Here is a 16,881-nt window from a genome sequence, read left to right on the forward strand (position 1 = left end):
CAAATCAGGAACTTTTGTTTCTCGAACAGACGGCCAGAAAGGGTGGGACGGGTTCGCGTCGGAAGATATCAGGATCGACCATAGTAGGCACGGCGAATCGTTGCACGTTGATCGGGGGGAACGTCTCTCATCCAGCCAGCAGATGTGACCGAGCCTGCGGTTCCAGTCCGCAAACGCATTTCCTCGCGGAGGACAAGACGCGGATGCATTGGGTCGATCGGGATGAAGGGTGGCATGTCATGTCTGTCGTTCGGGGGTTCTCATCCTAGGGGCCGTCCCGAGGGGGGAGGGGGAGGCGAGGCCGCTACTGCAGGGGCTTCTCCGCGATGATCCGATAGCTCGTCGTGATCAGCCGCATGTTGTCCATCTTGACAAACGCCTGTCCGTCCAGACACAGCCGGTTGATCAGCGTCTTGAAGTGGTGCGGCAGCACGTGGGCCTTGACCAGCCCCAGGATGACCTGGCGCATGGAGCGGAAGTAGAAGTCGACCTTGTCGATGAGCGGGGCCTGCAGCCCGCCCACGGAGGCGTTATCGGAGCGCGTGACGACAAAGCCCGCATCGGTCATGGCCTTCTCGAGGATCTCGGGAGTCGGGGTCCCCACGGCGCCGATGAGCGGCTTGACGCGCCGCATGAGCTCGGCGTGCTCCGGGTTGGCGGCATCGTAATCGGGCAGACTGACCCAGTCGAGGGAGGAGATCTTCGCGCCGGGCTTGACGACGCGGTAGACCTCGCGGAAGAGGGCGGCAAGGTCCTTGCAGAGCGAGAGGGCCTGGATCTGGTAGAAGGCATCGAAGGTGTTGTCCGCAAAGGGCAGCGGCAGCGAATTGAAGTCCTGGACGATGAACTGGTTGGCGGCAAAGCCGCGTTTCTCGTTGAAGGTGCGCGCCTGCGCGATCTGGTTGGGGTCGATGTTGAGTCCCGTGACGGTCGCGCCCGAGTATTGCGTCATGTGCGCGGCAACCCGTCCGCGGCCGCAACCCAAATCCAACACTCGGTCGCCCGGCTTCAGGTCGATGTGTTCCGCAATCGACTCCTCGTACAGCAGCTGGTTCTCCAGCACCGTCGCCTTCTTGCTCATGAACGGCGGGATGTACATCTTCTCCACATCGCCCAGCGCGCACAGGTGGTTCAGCACCCCATAGTACGCCTGCAGACATTCGCCCACCTTGGCCTGGTAGTCCGGGCCCAGCTCTTCCACCATCTGCTTCTCATTGGACCAGTCCAGATTGTAGATGACATACGACGCCATGAAGTCATCCACCTGTTTCGGGGTCAGGTTTTGCAGGTACCGGAATGCGGTCCAGAACGTCTTCCACCGCTTGGGCGATGCCGAGTTGTGCAGATCCGGCAAGCCGTCATGACGACGCCGGCTGACCCGCACTTTGGTGCCCGCCAACTTCTGCTTCTCCTGCGCGATAGCATCCAGGGAGCTACTCTCCGAGCTCCGGCCAGAGTCTCGTGACGCCAATACCGGCTGAGGTTCTGTCGGGGTTTCCGTCATGGCGGCCATTATAGAAATCCTGTGGGGGTGGAATGGTTGTTGAGCTTCAAAGCGGTAAGAAAACGAAAAACCCTTAAAAGGAGGCGTAAGCAGGTAAGTACGGAGATCAGATGGGATAATAGGCTATGAAGGAGTATGACAGGTATTCGTGGGAATCCGTCGGAGCGAGCGAAGAGGGAGAAACGACAGATGAGAATGATTTGTCTCGGATGGTTGCTTATTATTATCCCTTGAGGTTATACTTGTCGGTCAGACAGTATCATGCAAAAAAAGCGAAGAAAGAGCGGGGCTTCTCCAATTTATAAGCATCCCAAAAGATTTTTTTTTCCCTCTTTGATCCAACGGCGCAGTGGTGCCGGGGGGGATCGTAATAATATTGATTTGCCATATGACCTGCCCTGGGGAGTTAGTGATGGCCACAGTGGATTATTGTCACCAGATCTGGAAAGCATCGGAAGTATCGGATGTGGGAGGTCAAGAAAGCAACACGGGATGAGACGGCAGACGACCCAGAACCCATCATTACCGCTACTACTGCTGCTGCTGCTGCTACACAATGCGAATGCGATTGTCCCTCGCAGGATTATGGCCCCCTGCTGGCTACGTTGGCGGCGATGACTCAATGAGACTCGCTCCCTATACTACTCGACAGCTTCGTTAGGGGTCCAGGGCCGGCCACCTCACAGACCTCCGATTTCCCCTCTTGATCGTCCCCGATGAGGGGTTGAACAAGTATTTCGGGCTGGAAGTATTACTCCATTTAATTCCTTACGATTCTCAAGACCACAACCCTTTCCCTGCCCCCCCTCCCGGCGCCGCTCCGTGCGTGTGATGAGATTACATACATCTCGTACTGCTCCGGCACGGCACTATGACCAACCCGAACCACCGACGCAATCCCTCAAAGCTCTTTGTCTTGGATCCGCCAAGAGCTCCTGTGGGAACGTTTCCTGCACGTTCAGGACGAGTGGAGCAGGGAAAGAAATAAAAAGAAAAAAAAAAAAGGTGGGAATTCCGTCATACCCACTACGTATACGCCGTACGGTTGTCAAGGACGGGTCGAACCAGCCCGACATTTAGGGAGAAACTCCAGAACAGAGTGCATGGCCCCAATGCTTGATCTTCTAACTAGTGCTCTTAGTCTCCAACACGACGGAGTTATGTACAGGATATCCGGACTTTTGGTCTGACTGAACCGGATCCATCGTGTAGTATCATTGCCCTATAGGGATCTTCGGGTCGGGTTCGGGACCCTCCTTACAACACTCTTCCTTGGGTTCTAGGTGGATTTTTTTCCTTTCTTCCCACTTCCATTTTCTCTCGCTCTCAAACCCTGGTTCACCTCTCCGTCACCTTCTACTTCCAAACCCCTCTGACATATAAACTTGGCGGCTCTGACGGAGGGGATGCGCCTGATCAGGCAACTCTGTCCGTCCCGGTTATCCGCGCATGCGGGAAGCAATTAATGCCGTAATTCCACTTCCGCTGATTAATGGTCCGTATGTCGGCTTGTCCTGCGGCGATTCTTCTGTCCTGCGTGCTGCATCGTCCCTCTGATGACCAAGGTTCGAAAGAGGTTGGGTCGGGTGTTCGGTTGCCTTTTGTATACTCCATCTGGTCAACTCCGCAACGAAACGGAACGGGGAAGATTATCTTTTCTTTTTTCATTTCTCGACCAACAAGTAATAAGACCTGGAAACGAGACCCTGTCTGCACGCTGCAAGTATGGATCGTCCCTATCAAACGTCATCGGCCATGCACCGACCGCCAGGACGATCACGATATGTATCAATCCCCGTTTCCTAGCGCCAATGGCGGCCGATCACCTGCAGAAATTTTTTTCTTACTTCCCTCTTTTTCCCTCTCGTTGTATTTACTCCATGCAGCATGGATTACCGGCGGTATCAATCCCCTCACGCCCGGGGGGTAGCCACGTCATGGTCACTTTCCTGGTGGGAATCCTAGGGCTGTTTAGTTCGTTTTCTGGTTATTAACCAATTTACTCGGTCCCTCATGTGCCGGACGATGTCCGTGTCACACGGTCCCGCTGTCCTGCGCTTAGCCGGGCGTCAGACCAGCTCTTCTGGTTACTCTCTTCGGCATTTCTCGGTCCCTGGCGCAATTTTTTCCAGGCCGATAGCCCTGGAATCTCGCACGTGATTAGCCCTAGATGTATACGGCGTATACTCCCAAATTTCCGCTCTGGATGGGCCGTGGAAACCAGCCACGGAAACCGAAGTGTATAGCAAAGGAAACGGTCGACGTTCGTCTGAGATCTCTCAGAGACGCCATACATCATAGGGGCGACAGTCTAGATAAGCTTATATTTAAAGCTCGCCATCCGGCGCATTTCCCACGCCCTACCCTGCATCTCGTCCGTCCTTTGGGGCCTTTGGCCAGGATCCACCGGGGAACTAGGCAGCAGAGAAACTCGTTCGTCGCGGCCTGGCGCGAGATGAACGACCCGGGGGTGGCGATGCCAGAGGCTCGCCGCGCGCTCTTGCTCCAATCACGGAGGCCCGTTTCTGGCTCCCCCTGCCCTGGGAGGAGAGGGGGTGGGCGACCTCCGTTAGGTAATAGTGAGGTGATCTCGGGGTCGCGAGGTACCGGTACTTGTTCCTGTGCTGGTGAGCTGCGCGTTGGGCGAGGTACCGTGGTGTAGAGGCGGCCTCCAGGGCTGGAGCGCTGCTCGGATGCTTCGGAGGAGATGATGGATCGGTTCGATCGTGCAGCGACGGACTGTCATTTGCTCGAGGGAAGATTTAGCGCCAGTTTTGGCTCGAGGATGCATTTTATGATTTATTATATAATATTCCGTAGAGGGTGGACATTGAATTCGGTTCTCGGTCTATGGTGCGTGGTAGCTGGTTCTTGGTGTTCGTTTAAAGTTGACGTTCTTCAGAGGAGGACATGTTTAGCGTACAGTGTGCGCTGTATGCCTCTGGTGTCAGAAATATGCATGTCGCTACTGTTTGCGATTCTTGCTGTGTTTATAACTTGAATACCCGGATCCTCCCTTGCCTCCAAATTATTGCATAATTAGGGCTCTTTTTTAGAACCTCTCGCGAGGATGACCTATCTATTTGGCAGGTACATTACCTTTTGAGAGCGAGTTGTCGCTTCCATCGTGGCGTTAAGTATCAGACGGAATACTCCGTACCTATTCCGCAAACCATTGCACCAGAAAAATGATATCATCACATCTGGTGGGGAAAACGCTCCAGTGGACATCCTCTCCATACAAGAATATTATCTATTTGTTTTTTCTCGGTGGTAAAAGCAATCGGTAAGATATCACTTTTACTTTAGCATCAAAGGACGATGGTTACCGGGGTATATTGACTTGGCATCATTATTGATTATGGCATCCCAATATCCCACATTATCTTGAGAGAATACTCAAACAAGCCGAATATACGCGTATATCACCGCCTTGAAAACCGGCAACAAGGCTCCCCACACAGACACGCCTTATCCAATTGCCTCCAGTAATGATCCGAATAGTCGACCGTGATCTCTGTCCCCGCCAGGATCCCACGCGATACCACAACAATGCGCTCTTTCCCCCGCCAGTAAAACCGCTGGAACTGGCTATTCGGTCGACAGGAATGGTTGATGAACCGGGTGAAATTCCCCATCCGTCCTTGATAGATCTGGTAGCTTCGACTCCGAGAGCCACCAAGCATGACATCTACACCCTCGATACCGTTCGTGACGAGACCAACAAATTCACCAATAGCCGTGCCGCGCTCGAAGTTCTATCGACCATTAGTACCTCCAGTCACTGTGCATACCGGCCCCATGAGGGTAGCTTACGCAACGGGCCACCACCCCGTTGTTCTTTCCACTGGGAGTGTGGAACAATTGCACAGGTACATGGCCACGAACACCGCCAAACAACGCCGGAAAACACGTACACTGGTTCTTCTCGATCTCGTCCGACTGCCGTTCCTTGCAGGCGGGGCAAGTCTCCGGGTCCAACCCGGGAACCACCCGCGGATCATCCGTGCCGAACACGGCTCGGTCAACGACGCTCTCTTCCAGAAACCGATACTGGAACCCGTCGCGGGTATTAGGCAGCGGCTGGAGATGCTCATATGTCGCCGCCAGCGGTACCGCCGGACCGCCCGGGACCGTCACCCATTCATGCGGGTGGCCGTGGTATCGCCGTGGCGATCCCTGGCCAATGACCTGCAGGAGGTCCCGCCATTCCGGGTGGAGGGTGTCGGCGACGAGCTCCAGGCTAGATTGGATATGCCGGAGGCGCGTGGAGAACCCATCGCCAAAACCACTGCGGTATTTGCAGAACCGGTACACGCCGGCGCTGGCGAAGATGAGACTGGCCCAGCCGCCCGCGTCTTTAATTTCTTTGTACCCGCGCCAGATTGCGCTGGGGCGGTTGGTTTGACGTTAGCTGAGGTAGGTTGCGTGAATAGGGGGGGAGGGGGGGGGGGGATGGGCCGACTTACATGCGGTTTCGGAGGTCCTTTTCCTTCCAGTGGAGAGTGGTGCACGCCTCCTTCAGAGCTACCATCCGAGCTTCCGTTGTCGAGAGGTGGGGATTTTCTAGCCGGATCACGGCAATACGGGCCTGGTAACATTCAATCCAATACGCCTGTACGATCATCTCCAGCGCGCGAGAGGATTGGCTTTGGTTGTGGTATTTTAGGCAGAGCGTATTGATCGCCCGGAAGACCTGGGAGGTGTTAGTATGCTGCGATTGGCGTTGACTAGTATGACTTACCTCTCCACTCACGCCGGTGCGAATGTCGACAGTGGGTTCAATGACCTAGGTTGCACTGAGCTGAGGCTCGTAGAAGTTGGCAGTGGAGATAAATACCGAGGGGATTCGACTTAGTTGAACTGAGGAGAATACCTGCCGCCAGATGCCCGCTATCAGCTTGTCGGTTGACGTAGGCTCTAAGACCGGCGCGGCAGACTCATGGCCTGGTTTTTTGCGTTGAGGGAATCTAGTGTCGCTGTGAACTTGACGAACGGAGGGTTTGAGTGTAGCTGCAGCGGCTGCAGGGTCTTGGTCGTCACTGCTCAACTCCCTTTCGGTTGGGGTAGATGCGTGCCTTGTAGGTGCTAATCGTAGACCACTGACGGTCTTGCGACGCTTGGCTTGTCGGGTGTCAATATCATTGTTTGGAAGTGATTGGGGTGTCAGAGGATCGTTCGTCGGAGGTTCCTGATTAGCTTAGTATGCGATGCATTATATGGCTTCTTGTCTGGTCGTGCTTACATTCGGACTCGGTGTCCTTGTCGGGGTTCCTTGGGGCAGTGGAAGTCCCATCTGAAGGTCAATACATCCCTGGGGTGTTCTTAGTACTTTGTCGCATCTTTATACTAGATTCTTACCATGAGAAATGCTCCATCGCGTGCGGCGGGTGTCCTTGACACCGATCCTTCAATCTGTAGAAATAAACGGTCGGTATTCTGCCCTTGCTCTCCCTGAATCCTTTGAATGGCCGACGAGAGTTGCGATGCAAGGTTCGGGTTGTGGAGAAGATTGGATAGTTGGCCCAGTATGGACGAGTCCATATTGATGATTGAAGGGATTCAAGTACGCAGTAGAGCTACTGGCTTTGATCTGGACCGGACATGACTCGGTTGATCAGCCAAGAAATCTGCCCGGGAGAATATTTGTCGGAAGCAACTCCACATGAGATGATCCTACTCCTCGGGATACAATGTATCTTCATGCCGCGGGTATAGATGCTAGCATAGGGATCATGAATCTCCTTACAAACACACCAAACTCAGTCAATCATAGTAGAGCTGAGACAGTACCTGACCGTCTAGTCATTATCGAATTTCATCATTATACTTGGATTTGCCACAAATTGATTGGCTGAGTCAGCCATCCTCACCATGACGTTAGGCTCAGCACGGTATGTCACTCTCTACATGAGAATTCTCTGAGCAATTTCGTGGTGATATGTATAGATATGCGTTATGAGCCCTTAGACGAGTAAATTCATCTGCGGCACTGTCCCTGATAACGACTAGAAGTGCATCGAGAATATGCGCCCTCGACAATCCCCTGGTATGTATACTCCTCCCCACCGAGGCACAAATTTTCTGATCATCCTCAACAGGTTATTCGTAGCCAATGGCATGCAATAGAATCGCCCCTGAACGAGCTGTCGGTAAATATAAAACGTCATCCTGCCCTTGGCTGCATTCGATCATTCTTGTATCCAAACTGCAGCCATGGCGGAACCCTCTGATCTAAGCCGCGCGAAATCCTCTGTCTCTTATACGTATGATAACCTGACCGGATGGAAGCGGTTGCGTCCCTTACGACCCTTCCGGGGAATGTATCACGATGTGCGACGTCGTTTGCCGTATTACTGGAGTGATCTTCGCGATGCCTTTACCTACCGCACAATCGCGAGCACTATTCGAATGTACTTTGTAAAGTGAGTTACCAAAGACGACGAACTTATAAGTATACTGATAAATCAGCATCCTTCCCGCGATTGCCTACACACTGGATATGTACCGTCGGACGGGTGAATTTTATGGCATTAATGAGGCACTGTTCTCGTCTGCCTTGGCTGCCATGATCTTCAGTATTCTGGGCGCTCAGCCGCTCACAATAGTCGGCATTACTGGTCTCATATCGCTCTTCAACTACACTATCTATGATATTGTCGTACAGTACGAGCCAGCCATATACCCAAACTTCATGTGCTGGACAGCCATCTGGGCGGCCATCTTCCACTGGATTGCTGCCGTCTGCAACCTCTGCGATTACATGCGATATGTGACGGATTTTTCTTCTGAATCTTTCGGTGCTTATGTGGGGATCATCTATTGCAGTAAGTGGTCTAAACTCAAAGCTGCGTGGGAGATCGCTGACAGAAACAGTCAAGGGAGTGGAGGAACTTGTCAATGAATTTACGGAATATGACTCTACAGCTGGGTTTATGAGTTGCATGATTGCCATTCTATACTTCCTGACGATCTATGGATTGGAGATGCTGGGGTCCAGCACTATCTGGAAGCCGTGGTTCCGCGGGCTGATTGCTGATTACGCCTATGTGGTATGTATCAATGAGACGTTCCTAGATGATGCTGACGATCAAAGATCGGAACCATCTTTTGGGTCGGTTTCTCGCACATCCCAGGGAACCTCAAGTCGACCCCGATATCTTTTGTTCCCATCAGTCGGGCATTCTATCCCACCCAGCCACGCGGCTGGTTGATCCACTTCTGGGAGCTTGACGTCAAATGGGTCTTCGCCGCGTTGCCATTCGGGTTCCTAGTCATGTTACTCTTCTACTACGATCATGTAGGTGTGCTGCTTGTCTCTAGCTCAACAGGTTCTGATTTCCATAGAATGTCAGCAGTCTCACCGCACAGGCAAGACAATTCCCGCTGAAGAAGCCGGCTGGATTTCACTGGGACTTTTTTCTTTTGGGCTGCACTACTTTCCTGGCAGGGATCACGGGGATACCGATGCCTAATGGATTGGTCCCACAGGTAGTGCTATCCCATTCGTTTTTACAGTGGCATGCTAAATCTCAGCAGGCCCCAGTACATACAGACTCTCTCACTGTCTACGAAACCGAGCTATGTCTGATCGCAACAGAAGAAGGCGAAGGCGCCGAACTGCGTCGACCGATCACCAAAGCGACAGCCGTAGTCGAGCAGCGTGTTTCGCATTTTCTCATGGGGCTGGCTATCATCGGCACCATGACAGGCCCGTTGCTGATCGTGCTGCATACCATGCCGGCTGCCGTCTTTGCAGGCGTCTTCTTCATTGTGGGCTGGGGCTCCATAGAATCAAACGGTATCCTGCAGAAGACGATCTTTCTCCTGCGCGAGAACCGGTTCATCCAGCGGGATGAGCCGCTGTTACAGGTGAGGCGCAGGAAGATCCTGCTGTATATCTCTTGCCAGGCGATCGGGGTGGCTGCTTGTGTGGCTATTTCGCAGACAATCGCTGCTATTGGTATCGGTCTTCTCCCTCTCCTAATTACACGAGCTGTACTAACACCGGACAGGATTTCCCATTCTCATTATCGCGTTGATTCCTTTCCGTGTTTGGATCATCCCGAAATGGTTCAGTCAGGAGGAGCTGGATATCTTGGACGATTTGACCGCAAACAACGGCGCCGTACTGGCGAGTTTGGGCGGGCCTCCTCGGTTTCCGGGTGAGAAGGAGGAAAATTATGGATTGGAACGCAGATACACCGAGCAGAGAAGGGGATCATATCGCCAGCGGACTGGGAGTATTCACCGGTAATCTCGACCTGCCTTCGGGGTCCTATACGATGGTCAACTTTTACTTCGCGAATCAGTCTCGTATATCCACCAAGCACCAACTACCACAATTCCATATAAACCTCTGCAATATCTATATCTGACAAATCATCAGGTCATTCTGGATGCAAAGAGAGCACATGGGACATTATAGCAGATTCCCCAAACGGTTGAATTCGAGGCTTCAAGCCTGTGTTGTCGTGAAGGCACGTGTAGCCCTCGTAGATGTTGTTTTCTTCTCTTACTTGATCATCTTCTTATCCAACTCCCTCTCTCTCTCTCTCTCTCTCTCTCCACCATGATATGTATATCCGTTAGCGTAGAAGAGTTCCAGATCGCTAGATTTATGTCCTTTTAGATTATCGTTTAATCTTATACTATTTTTAAAAGAGTTAGCAGTGCTGTTTGTGCTCAATATTGATCTTCTTCTGTGTGGAAGACAGATAGGGAATCATGTTGAGGTTGTCTGTTGAGAGTACTAGTAGTAAGGGATAGATGAACTAATACTTCTGGTGGCTTGTTGGGTTTGATCGGCGTACCATCTCGTAGGGCTAATCTGACCTCCAGAGTTTTAGAATACCGGCGGGGGTCTATATTTGTTCAGAATCTCATGTACGGGGACTATTGAATAGTCTACAAACTTTACTATTCATTATTTCTCAATATGAGCTCTGATGTTGGCTATCCCTGAGACATTAGTGCCTTCAGCGCACCTCGAGACGAGGATGCAACTAAGTAACCTTACGGAACAGTAAGCTATTCTCTCCTTGTACATACTCAGCTCTTACTAAATAAATCTTACCATAGGGTTGATGGATCTATCGAGTTAGAGGGCGAGCAAACTGAATTTGCTCGCATACCTGACCTGGTGAGCCGGTCACCGCTTGGCCCCCAACAATGGAACTGCCAGCAGGGCGTAGCAGGAACCGGGGCTGAGCACATTCCAGCATACTCTGGAGTACATCGCTCTCTCACCTACTATACTACCTAATCTCTTTTCGGTATCAGATTCGTTCCGCCAATAAGGACAAAAAATCAACGCTTAATCTTATGCCAAGTCCATTTTAAACACTCGGCGTCTATCCAATGAAACCTACCGCTATCTACAATTCTGTCTGGGGCACGGGTATATCACGTCAGATTTTTGGTGCTGTCTTAGCTACTGTCTGACAACCTGCACGTTCCTAAAGATATTCCTCCCCTTTTTATGCTGACTTTCTCTCCCAAGTTTAGCATTTCTGTTACAACTTTCTGATTTACGTAAAGTGGTCTTGATTATATTTTGCAGGGACTAGAAAGTAGGAGGCTTGGAAGTCTGCGTGTGAATAAAACATTTTCTCTGTTACCGACCTAGATGACTCCTAAAAATGTCGCTATCCTGGGTAGGCCTTTGGATTAGGTGCCAAAATTATACTGCTCTGTTGATGTAGCTAATTTTGAGCATACAGCCTTCATGGCACAGAATAAGGCATTCGTGATACCATAGTAGGAGAAGATCAACACAAGAGTGGATCTCGCTGTTGGGGGCGGCTTCTACACCGTACCTTATGCTGGATATACTCAAGTGATCGTACCCTGACAAAATGCTACTACATGATTAATGAACTAACTCACATGCCCGACGAGAATTATCAGAGACGTAAGCTTTGTGGGTCCAGTTCAAGCAAACGTATTGCCACAAGCAGATGATGCCCGCAATTGGGGTAGATCGACTCTATGCTCAAACTACCAAAGCTCCTCGCTTCGACTTGGTTTGTACCTGGAATTGCTACCTTTCCCTGCCCCAAATCTGACGTGAGATGAATATGTTGATTCTAGTTCATGGGAAAATAGAAAGGTATAAATAGGGGGTCAATTCCTGCCTTTCAGATGATATCTTTGCTCCATCAATCTCCATTCTACCACATCGATATCAAAAGACAACTCTTTACTCAACCTCCTTGACTTCCAAACATTCATCATGAAGGTCTTCAATGTCATTGCCATTCTCGCAAGCGCGATCTACGTCTCTGCGGACTCCTGCAACGAAGGCGGTGTCTACTGTGGCCAGTCTCTCCTGAACAAGGGTATGTCCATCCTTCCTACCTAGAAAAGGCCTCTTTTAGTCACCCTCAACTAATTGCAACATTTGACCACAGGAAACTATGAGAACCATATCAAAGAAGTCCTCACTAGCCAGGGACAGCCTACCGACCGTACCCACGTTGTGAACAGTATTTTTAACTGCATCGAGAGCGGCGGAATTACCTACCAGGGCTTTTGTGAAAATGGGTGTGGCGGTGTTGGTAGCACTGTGCCTGATTATTGCCTGTGAAGTGTTATAATTAAGGAGCTCATGAGAACCGAGTCTGGTCTCATCAAAGGGAGTGGTCATCGGCGAGTGGATTGCTTCATATGGATGGGTGTGGGACAAGAAGCCATTGATATTTCGGCGGATACGCTGATTCGGCATTGGGCTATGTAGCTAGAGGAAATAAAGGATGGTGGAAATATATTTGTTCCTGGCTACCTAGCAGAGTATTTCCACTGAAGATAAGCCGGATCGTCGTTTCTCTCCAAGTTTTTTGCATTACCTGCATAATGCCTCCGGCGGTCTTCTTCTCCAGAATAGCGGTCTCTGGATGTTGGAAACACGAAATTGGCGCAAAGCCTTACCACTCAATGGAGAAGATATTTTATGATTATACATAAAACCGAGCCAGTGACTTACAAGGGTAAAGTGATACAGGAAAATCGAGGGAAACTGTACCATAATCGTTTAGACGGCAAGAATTCAAGAGAAAGAGTTCGCTCATAATGCAGACCATTCCAATCACTAAGCTTCTAACCATAGCAGCACACATAGACTGAACAGTGTCTAACAATAGACATAAAAAATGAATCTGCAAGGCTCTATTGGATATTTTAAGCTTTATATACAACATATGACCCAGAGGTATAAGTAGTCCCCTATTCCTCACTATCCACCCTTGAAGTGATCCTAGAGAACCCCATTTGTCGAATTTGTAGTCCGTTCAAAATAAGGGACAAGACAAGTATGAAGGCTGGAATCGATAATAACGCCGTTGTCCCAAGGAGCCAGCCAGGTCCAACGCCTTCCAGCCATGGCGTGAAAAACAACGCCCCCAAAACGAGTACAATCATTCGCAGTACGGTCATGATTCCCGATGTCTCCGACATATGTCCCGGAAAACATTCCGAGAGGTAGGTCATTGAAACAGTGAGCACAGACCCGGCTCCGAACGACATGAGGATCGCAGCGATGGCGAGGATTTCCCAGTGTAGATGGTAATGGATTCCGGCCCCAAAGACCCCCAGACCAATAGGAATGAAAATTGCAGCAGGCCATAGGCAATGCAACCGGTATTCTGGTTTCCAAGGGGTGTAATTTCTGCGCCGGCGATGTAAGTGGAGGGGGAGACGATCGCTGACAATATGGCCGTACACTCCAGCGAAAAGGAGGCCGATAGCCTGGGTTAGGGTGACTGAAAACCGTAAGTCGAATTCCCGATGAAAACAAAGTTTGGGGTCTTACAAGATGCAAATGCCATCTTCGACAGGCCATAACCACTGCCTGAACGGGATTGTTCGAGAAGGGTGGAGAAGAGCACAAAGGTTAAGACAACCAGGCCAAAGTTGATCGCCATAAAAAGACCCATGAGGATGGAAACTGGAGTTAAACCAATTAATACCTCATCGGCCAGAATGCGAAACTGTCGCAGTCAACAGTTGGTGGGATGCAGTCGATGGGTGTGTGGAGATTTCACCTACAATTTGACCCCAGGAAGCACGGTGAGGCAATGCAGCAGCACGAAAATATGTTTTCCAGCGACGATTTTTAGACAGCTGCTCTGTATGTTCCTGTTGGGCCTCTGCTGTACGATCGTATGCTGTATCCTCGACGACAGCCAGAACCAACAAGAACACAACCCCGTTTGTTGCTGCCGGCCACCAGTACTGAATCGGGAACATTTTAGTCACGGAAACGATATACGCGTCCGCAGTTGAGCCAGCTGCTGCACCAAGAAGGTACAGGATATGGAGAATATTCAAGCACCGTCCGCGCTGATGCTGGAAAAATATTTGAACGGCGACCTCAGATCCAAGAACCAGGGGCATGGAGGAAAGTATGCCGGCCCAGAAGCGAACTGCCATAAATATCGCATAACCAAACTGTGGCATCATTATCATGTATGAAGCTATGTCCGCGATCGCGAGAAACAGCATCGACCACAAGAGGCAGAATGCAGTGCCGTATCGTCGGCCGAGTGGGCCCGCCATGATGGATCCTAAGATATAGCCTGCAAAAGCAAGAGGAATCTAAAGTGTCGTCAGGAATGGTTCAAAGCTACCGTATACACGCAATGCAGCATACTGATTGGACTAGATCCTGGGGGCGCTTTTTGAACATTGGTGCTTGGAAGAAGAAACCATGTATGTTATTCGTGATAGACGCTTGGCTCGAAAAGGCCGCGAACGACCATATGGCCATAGTGACATATTTTTTACACTGAGACCAGTTCTTTTAGACGTTAGCAAGATAAGACGGTATTCCATCACGAAGAGGATAGAACATCACGAAGAGGATAGAATACGCACGAGAGGGTCCTTGGGGTCTGAGGAAGGCTGCGGTTCCAAAACGATGCCATTGGCAATCCTTAGGTCTGATGTCTTTTCATTTGGAGGGGTTTCGACATCGACCGAGTCGGACACAATGGATTCATCTCCTCCCATCCTATATCAACGCAAGATAGAGTTTATTGGGGATTGAATCTAATCATCTCGAACAGAATTGACTAGAGCCAGAAATTGCTGGAATACATATACCTGCAGCATCCTCACATCCCCTCAGACCCCTTGCATGATGTGTGTCAGGTCAGGAGCGTTGATGACACGATTTTTGTGTGAGGTCGGTCTCGAACCAGGGAGAGATAGCAAGGGAACAGCTCCTATCTTAAAGGATATGGCTGTGATATTCGGCTACTGATACAGTTCACTGTCGTACATGTAACCCACTCACATTCTTCGGTTTCAACCCAAGTGTTGCACATTCTTCGGTCTCACCTTTCCATCCCTTCGGGACTGAGACTTTTGGTACTATTATTGTTAATCTCTCTCTTCGTTGCTCGGTACCAGCCTCACCCCTTCCCGCGGAAGCCTCGGAGGAAATTGGTTAACATATGGTCTCCCTTATTATAAAAAACTTTGGTCACTTGGCTAGCGCAATTTATCATATTTCTGCCGTTATAGAAATCATATTCGCTTCCTTGGTCCATCCTACGTGCCAGTAGGCACTGCTGATTCATTGTGCCACTCTCAATACTGCGTACTGCCGCCGCCCTTCAGAGGAACGCCCAACCCTGCCTACTCTAATAACCTAGCAAACAGGGAGGCCCCTCATTGTCCATAAGGACTACTGCGCAAAATCCCTGGACCCTTTGGAATTTACACCGCGCCACCGAAAATGCCACACGCGTGGGTTTTCAACCCTATTTGGCTCTATGAACACGTTCCCAAAATTAGAGTAGGGTGCTGGTCAAGGGATGGAATCCAACCCCAGCAGTATATGTACAATAAGACGTTCCTAAACTTTGTATCAGCTTCGTATTTCATCACAAGCATCAGAAGGGCAATAGTATAGCATAAACCAGTAATACTGTCTTTTGCAATCCAACATCCGCAGACACCGCTATGAGCTGCTTGTCCTGGCAACGGGACGAGTAGCCAGCAAGGGATGTCTTGGGGGGAAAGGAACCACGGCCCTTTCCGTTCCAAGGTACAGAGTACAAAGACAAGTCTTCCCCTAGGCAGTGATTCGGGCTGTCCAATTATCATGGCTAACTAGGCCTTTGTAAGCATGATCCAAATTCGTCGTTGGACTTCGTCCATCATGCCTTTCCTCAATAATAGCACGTCGAACCGGAAATACTGAGGGGGGATTCTTTCAAGGTACGATCAGGCAGGTAGACCCTCTAATTAGTCCTAAAACGACAAGGATATTCGGAGCTAATTAGCTTTGCTCTCACACATTCATGCCGGAACCCTAACCTTAACCGCACTGACTTTCATTATGGCTTGGCTGTTATGTCGGTGATTCTCCCCGCGATAAGATCTGTTGTTCGACACAACCCCAGCAGAGCCATAATAGATAAAGTATATTTGTATGAGACAGACAGCGCTATCTCAAGGCTTCTTCATTCTCCTGAAATTCCCCAACGGTGAATTCTATTTCGGGTTAGGGGAGGGCATTTGATGTTTTCAAGCTTCCAACTTCAGCAGCTCAAACAATTCGGTTGGTTGGTTGCTCCTCAGTAACAAACCCTATAAAGAGGGGTCTCAACTAGATATTTCCCCTGCTCCAGCGTGATGAGACAGCAGTGTTGGCATGGATCCGCAGAGTAAGCACCTCCAATTACTATCACTACGCCAGAAGCTGCGACCATGGGGTTTGAGTACTAGTTCGAGCGAGAGACGAAAAATTACTACCTCGCAAGCCTCCATGTCTTCTCCAGTGATCCAACCCTGGTCGGAATAGATCTTGAATAGAAGAAGGACGTGCCCACCTTGTGCGTATTCGATCAACACGAAGTATGACAACAACAGAGCCGGTTTGTCGGCATTGAAAATCTGACACATAGCCTTAATTTAATGCTCTTTCGTTAAAGCAAGCCATTGATTAGTACCATGGAACCGACTGCTCCGTATCGGGGTCTTCCAAGCTCCCGATTGAGTTCCGCCTTGGCGACCTGAGTTGGAACACTGGAGCATAGCACGGATCCTCTCACGACGCCGACGGCGGCAATAGGGCGGGCAGTATCAGTTGTAAACATCAGTAAATAGTTGTGGAAATATTAATTTCGATTGACGAGTGAGCATACACCTCCACACCATCGCCTCCAACAGAGGCAAAAAGAATTGCGAATGCCGAGGTTCGAACTCGGGTCCTTCGCTCGTTCCCAACTGGGAAGCGAAGATGCTCTGTCATCTCTGTTAGTTTATGATTGGCTAGAGCATATCAAATTTCGCCAACATACCACCACTACACTACATCCGCCGGATATTAGTTAATGTTTATAAATTACAGTATAATATAGTATCATAAA

At 50.2% G+C, this 16,881-nt stretch overlaps 5 protein-coding genes and 1 non-coding gene across 6 annotated transcripts; 3 read left to right on the forward strand and 3 right to left on the reverse strand.

Moving 5' to 3' along the window:
- Positions 1-226: 226 nt before the first annotated feature.
- BDV59DRAFT_24414 (class I SAM-dependent methyltransferase) lies at positions 227-1,639 on the reverse strand. The gene has a single exon (XM_073696047.1). The coding sequence runs from the start codon at positions 1,511-1,513 to the stop codon at positions 305-307; it is 1,209 nt and encodes a 402-aa protein (XP_073548593.1). The 5' UTR covers positions 1,514-1,639; the 3' UTR covers positions 227-304.
- Positions 1,640-2,790: 1,151 nt separating this feature from the next.
- On the forward strand, positions 2,791-3,554 carry BDV59DRAFT_24411 (uncharacterized protein). Its single transcript, XM_073696046.1, has one exon. The coding sequence runs from the start codon at positions 2,997-2,999 to the stop codon at positions 3,432-3,434; it is 438 nt and encodes a 145-aa protein (XP_073548594.1). The 5' UTR covers positions 2,791-2,996; the 3' UTR covers positions 3,435-3,554.
- Positions 3,555-4,929: 1,375 nt separating this feature from the next.
- Positions 4,930-6,800, reverse strand: BDV59DRAFT_201591 (SET domain-containing protein; the record flags this gene model as incomplete). Its single annotated transcript, XM_073693840.1, has 6 exons — positions 4,930-5,262; positions 5,321-5,894; positions 5,974-6,200; positions 6,249-6,293; positions 6,381-6,695; positions 6,750-6,800. 6 exons carry the CDS (start codon positions 6,798-6,800, stop codon positions 4,930-4,932), a joined length of 1,545 nt encoding a protein of 514 aa, XP_073548595.1.
- A 920-nt stretch (positions 6,801-7,720) lies between these two features.
- On the forward strand, positions 7,721-9,761 carry BDV59DRAFT_192951 (anion exchange family protein; the record flags this gene model as incomplete). Its single annotated transcript, XM_073692131.1, has 7 exons — positions 7,721-7,929; positions 7,976-8,331; positions 8,381-8,556; positions 8,601-8,804; positions 8,852-8,995; positions 9,044-9,467; positions 9,520-9,761. 7 exons carry the CDS (start codon positions 7,721-7,723, stop codon positions 9,759-9,761), a joined length of 1,755 nt encoding a protein of 584 aa, XP_073548596.1.
- A 1,977-nt stretch (positions 9,762-11,738) lies between these two features.
- Positions 11,739-12,092, forward strand: BDV59DRAFT_201593 (uncharacterized protein; the record flags this gene model as incomplete). Its single annotated transcript, XM_073693841.1, has 2 exons — positions 11,739-11,844; positions 11,917-12,092. 2 exons carry the CDS (start codon positions 11,739-11,741, stop codon positions 12,090-12,092), a joined length of 282 nt encoding a protein of 93 aa, XP_073548597.1.
- A 4,602-nt stretch (positions 12,093-16,694) lies between these two features.
- Positions 16,695-16,832, reverse strand: BDV59DRAFT_t86. Its single transcript has one exon. It is a non-coding gene; the product is annotated as a tRNA-Phe (tRNA).
- Between the last annotated feature and the right edge of the window lie 49 nt (positions 16,833-16,881).

This window comes from Aspergillus ambiguus (assembly GCF_047715705.1).
Source record: "Aspergillus ambiguus strain CBS 117.58 unplaced genomic scaffold BDV59scaffold_13, whole genome shotgun sequence".
Taxonomy (NCBI): Eukaryota; Fungi; Ascomycota; class Eurotiomycetes; order Eurotiales; family Aspergillaceae; genus Aspergillus; species Aspergillus ambiguus.

What these genes read in the sequence shown, in the direction of transcription:
- BDV59DRAFT_24414 (XM_073696047.1), bottom strand. Translation starts at nt 1,513, where the DNA reads ATGGCCGCCATGACGGAAACCCCGACAGAACCTCAGCCGGTATTGGCG.
- BDV59DRAFT_24411 (XM_073696046.1), top strand. Translation starts at nt 2,997, where the DNA reads ATGGTCCGTATGTCGGCTTGTCCTGCGGCGATTCTTCTGTCCTGCGTG.